Source organism: Penaeus chinensis, chromosome 32, assembly GCF_019202785.1.
Source record: "Penaeus chinensis breed Huanghai No. 1 chromosome 32, ASM1920278v2, whole genome shotgun sequence".
NCBI classification, from domain to species: Eukaryota; Metazoa; Arthropoda; class Malacostraca; order Decapoda; family Penaeidae; genus Penaeus; species Penaeus chinensis.
In genome coordinates this window covers 24,000,233-24,005,232 of record NC_061850.1, presented here as the reverse complement: position 1 = coordinate 24,005,232, position 5,000 = coordinate 24,000,233, and the positions used below count along the sequence as shown (strand labels likewise).

Below are 5,000 nucleotides of genomic sequence, written 5' to 3'. Positions count from 1 at the left end.
CGTCGAATTATACTGAATTTTATCTCTCTTTCCTGCATATAATTATCTCTTACCCATTAATAAATTGGAATCTTTCCATAAAGTGTTTTTGTCCTATAGTTATTTTCACCATTACACTTTTGATAACAAGTAATAACTGAATCAGAAAAGATAACAGACACTTAATAAAAAAAAAAAAAGTTGAATACCATTGTTCAAAGCCTTCTGTTCAAAGTTCAGCAACCTTCTAAGGGCACTGACTAAAGTAGGATGATTTTATTGGAGAATTTCCTTGTTTTGATTTCGGATTTTGTGTCAGAAGCGATATCGAAGTATGAGGAATTAAAGATTTACGCATGATCGTTTTTTTGTTTTTTTTTTTTGTTTTTTTTTCCGTTTTTCTCATTTTTTTTTTTTTTTTTTTAATGGTTCTGGAATTACGATCATCACAAACAAGCTACTCAAGTTGTTTTTTTCTTCCTCTCTCTCTCTCTCTCTCTCTCTCTCTCTCTCTATCTATCTATCTATCTATCTACCTATCTATCTCTCTATCACTTTCGTATAATCTTTCTAATCATACATGAACCATGCCATGTTATCTCCAAATGCTCGTCTTGTTCCAAAATGGTTTCATCTGTACGCTATATCCTAAGTAAACATGTAACACAAATTCGAATCATTATAGTAAGCTTGCAAATCCCCGACTGTTCGCTTTACAATATACTCTATCGTATTTCCATAGATCTCATGCATGTAAGACAGAACACAGGCATACTCTGACGTTCGACATAAATATAGATATATATAGATAAATAAACAAATAAAGTAATAATAAAAATAACAACTAATGGCTTTCCTTAGAACCTCCACCATTACAGCATCCTTTCGTCCAGTCTAAGAGTGTTTCCCTTGACTATAAGACACAGACGAAGGATATCAATGGTATTTTGTCGAAGTAGGATTTAGCAGAGGTTTAACGGAGGACAGACGTTCGTGTCAAGACGAGCGACCTGTTGGGGGAAGTACAAGGCCCTAAGGGGAGAAGGACACACACACACACACACACACACACACACACACACACACACACACATACACACACACACACACACACACACACACACACACACACACACACACACATACACACGTCTTCCAGGTACACACACACACACATACACGTCTTCCAGTCAAAACTCCTTGACAAATATCCTTTCATCCTATTATCCTTCTCGCATACTTCCGAAAGCTGTGGTTTTATTAAGGATTGGAAACGCGACCTTTCTTTTCCCAGGGTATTAGTAGCCTTAGGGCGCTCGTGGTACAGGATCTCTCTCTTCTTCTCTTTCTCTTTCTTTCGTTCTTTCTTTCGCACTTCCCTTCTATGTCTCTGTCTGTTTCTGTTTCTCTCTCTCTCTCTCTCTTTCTCTATCTATCTATCTATCTATCTATCTATCTATCTATCTATCTCCTCTCTCTCTCTCTCTTCCTCTCTATCTCTTTCTCTTACCCTCTCTCTCTCTCTCACCCTCTATCTATCTATTCATCCATTTTCATCTCTCTCTCTCTTTCTCTCTTTATCGTCACGAAGTTAAACGTGATTAGATTTTGTTTATTTTCCAGCCCGAGTACGGCGTGGGTTTGGCTGCCCCTTGGAAGAGCGACTGGCCGAGGAGACGAGACACAAGCAGGCGTTACTTTCACCGTCCGTCTTGTAATGGAAGAAAAGCGGTAACAGAGGCCATGTTTACTGCCAGTTTTGGATCTACATTCTAGGTATCTGTTTTTTTTTTTTTTTTTTTTCTAATTTTAGAGGTGTATAGTTCTCTGTTTTTTTTTTTTTTTTTTTTTTTTTTTTTTTTTTTTTTTTTTTTTTTTTTTTTTAAGATTTTGAATTTGAATGCAAGTGATCCTTTACGCATGTGTTTATGTATTGATACATGTATGTATGTGTATAATTGTATGGTGTGTTTCTGCATGTGTATATAAACCCATGTGTATTTTTTTTTCCTTCTTATATATCTACACTCAGCTTTCCATCTACTTTCCTAGTCTTCTGTCTGCAAGCAAAGCTGCATATTAATTCCTCATGCACTACATTCTCAGCCACGCAAGGAAATACCAAGAACTGAACGTTTTTTTAAGCGTGCCATTACTCGCAAATTCCTTTCCAATATCTTCTGCACTAACTTATATCTTTATATCTTCTCTCCATTACTGCTCACGATCGTTATCACATTCAAATATCAGTCAAAAGCACAAGAGGTTTTGCTGCCCTGTCACGGGGAACTGTTCCAGAACCACGTAGTTCAATGGATAGGAAATTTCCCCATTGCTAAACGTAGGTAAAACCCAGACAGGAATTGTCCAGTTTCAAGGATGTATTCTGTGGGTGGATCGCGTTGAAGAGATTTTTAAAATTCCATTTTTATCATCTTTTTGCGTCTATCTCGTGTCTTTTGCCTGTTATTATTTTATTGTTATTATGTATGTGTATGTGTTTCGAATTTTTAACTTTGTGTCAAGTTTATAATTATAGTCATTGTGTGTGTTTCGTTTTTTATGTAAAGGTGAATGGCCAAGTTCTTTTGTATGCCTGTATTTCGTTTTTTATGCAAAGGTGAATGACTGATTGTATGTATGTATGCATATTTTTGTGTGTATTTCGCTCTCTCTCTCTCTCTCTCTCTCTCTCTCTCTCTCTCTCTCTCTCTCTCTCTCTCTCTCTCTCTCTCTCTCTCTCACTCTCACTCTCACTCTCACTCTCGCTCTCACTCTCACTCTAACACTCACTCACTCTCTCTCTCTCTCTTTCTCTCTATCTCTATCTCTATCTCTATATCTATCTCTATCTCTCTATCTCTCTATCTCTCTATCTCTCTATCTCTCTATCTCTCTCTCTCTCTCTCTCTCTCTCTCTCTCTCTCTCTCTCTCTCTCTCTCTCTCTCTTTCTCTCTATCTCTATCTCTATCTCTCTCTCTCTCTCTCTTCTCTCTCTCTCTCTCTCTCTCTCTCTCTCTCTCTCTCTCTCTCTCTCTCTCTCTCTCTCTCTCTCTCTCTCTCTCTCTCCTCTTTATGTAAATGTGAACGATGGAGTTTAGCATAATTGTATTTCATGTATGTGTTTTACATATTTGTTGCAAAGGTGGACGTCAGAGTTTATTACCATTATTTTTGTGTGTTTCGTATTTCATTCGTGTATGGCGACTTACTAAGTTTATGATCAACATAATTATGCACGTATTTCGTATTTTATGAAGTGGTGTTGTTTCGTTGGCTAATTGTAAGTAAGAATTTCAGTCAACAACAAAAGTAATAAAATAAGTAATCTCAGTATATGTACAGTATAACAGAGCATCTTTACATATGAGTATATTATATTAGTGTGTATTGTATATAGCGAATGAATATTAGACTATTACATTGAATAAAGAAAATATACTGTTAAATTCTTATGAAAGGATTGCTCTAAGATTTACAAATAGGATCACCTGTTATGAATATGGAATTAGCAGGTATGTAAATTAACAAAGAAAAAATAACATTACATTAGTTCCTGATCTAACAACGAAGAGATTCAAGTCTGCAATAAATGTTCAAATCAGAAGCACAAAATTGACCTTGCCATTTTTTTTTATCGTTTAATAAACAAAAAAACATGGTGCGTTGCGTTCCCAGTGCCAGTGCCAGTGCCCGCCTACCTTGAGTGACCTGCTCGTGGAGAGAGAGGGAGGTCTTTTTTTACCACCTTACCCCCCTTCTCCTTCTCTCTCTCCCTAATTCCCTCCCCCTCCCTCCCTGAAGCCCCTCCCCTCCTCCCCATCCCCTTCCCCTGCCTCCCCCAAGCCCCTCCCCCTCCCTCCCCCAAGCCCCTCCCCCTCCCTCCCCCTCCCTCCCCCTGCCTCCCCCAAGCCCCTCCCCTTTCTAACCCGGAACCCCTACCCCCCCCTCCCCATAGCTCCTATCCCCCAAGGCCCCTACCCGACCCCCTGCTCCCCTCCTGGCCCCAGGCTGTGCCTTACCTGAGGCTGCAAGATCATTAGTTGTTGCAACAGGCGCTCAGGTAAGTTGTCAGGTAGGCGCGGAAATGGATCCTTCGACGTCGCTTAGAGTGCCGCGCCCTTGCCTCAAATCAGGATACATTTTAACAGCTGGATATTCCGCATTCTAGATTCGTGGCGCATTCTTCTTTTACACAGTCCTGGTGTTTTCTGTATTCTACATTATTGTTGTATTGTGCATTCCCGGTGCATTATATATTGCATTGTTCTCTCTTCATTGCTTTCTTACTCTGCAAGCTACATTCCAGGTGCATCCTACCTAAAGCCGAGGAAAACGGAGTGAGCGTTGAGAAATCTGTATAGTTTGTCTATTTATCTATGTATATCTATATCTCTATATATCTATCTATCTATCTATCTCTCTATCTCTCTATCTATCTATCTATATTTCAGTGTGTGTATGTACTCGTGTGCTTGCTTTTCTGTGTGTATGTGTGGATGTTCGCCTGTAAAAGTGCTCCCTTTCACGCCCCCCCCCCCCCTTTCAACCGGCGCCGAGCCAGGCCGCGGCAGACACCTCGGGCCTTGACCTTGTCCTACTCGAACTGAACGAGAGAGAAGAAAGGGAAAAACTGGATCAGGTTGCGTGACGTCATCGAGTGGCGTGACGTCATTGAGGTTGCATGACGTCATGGAGGGCCTACGGGGGTCACGGATTAGATGGGGTAGGGAGGGGGGGGTGAGGTCGGGATATGAGAATAGGAGATAGAAAAATGAATGATGAAGAAGGGGTATAAGCGAATGAAAAGACTGGATAAAGTACGAGAAATTAAGAGGAAGATAATATAACTGGCAAACTGTAAGTAACTATTACTAAAGATTTATCATAATCAGGCCAATGAATAAAAAAAAAAAAAAAAAAAAAAAAAAATGGTGGAAGGAAACAGAACACGTGTTGAAACAAGATAAATCAGAAGTCCGCATGTCTGTAAAGTTGAGTCGTATAATATATATCAATT

At 39.6% G+C, this 5,000-nt stretch overlaps 1 protein-coding gene across 1 annotated transcript in view; it reads left to right on the top strand.

The window, feature by feature from the left end:
- Positions 1-5,000, top strand: part of LOC125042476 (treacle protein-like) — a 64,811-nt gene that overhangs the window by 58,897 nt on the left and 914 nt on the right. The window contains exons 8-10 of the mRNA XM_047638115.1: positions 1,603-1,710; positions 2,086-2,283; positions 3,954-4,043. Coding sequence (XP_047494071.1) covers positions 1,603-1,710; positions 2,086-2,283; positions 3,954-4,043 — 396 coding nt within the window. The remainder of the gene's footprint in view (positions 1-1,602; positions 1,711-2,085; positions 2,284-3,953; positions 4,044-5,000) is intronic.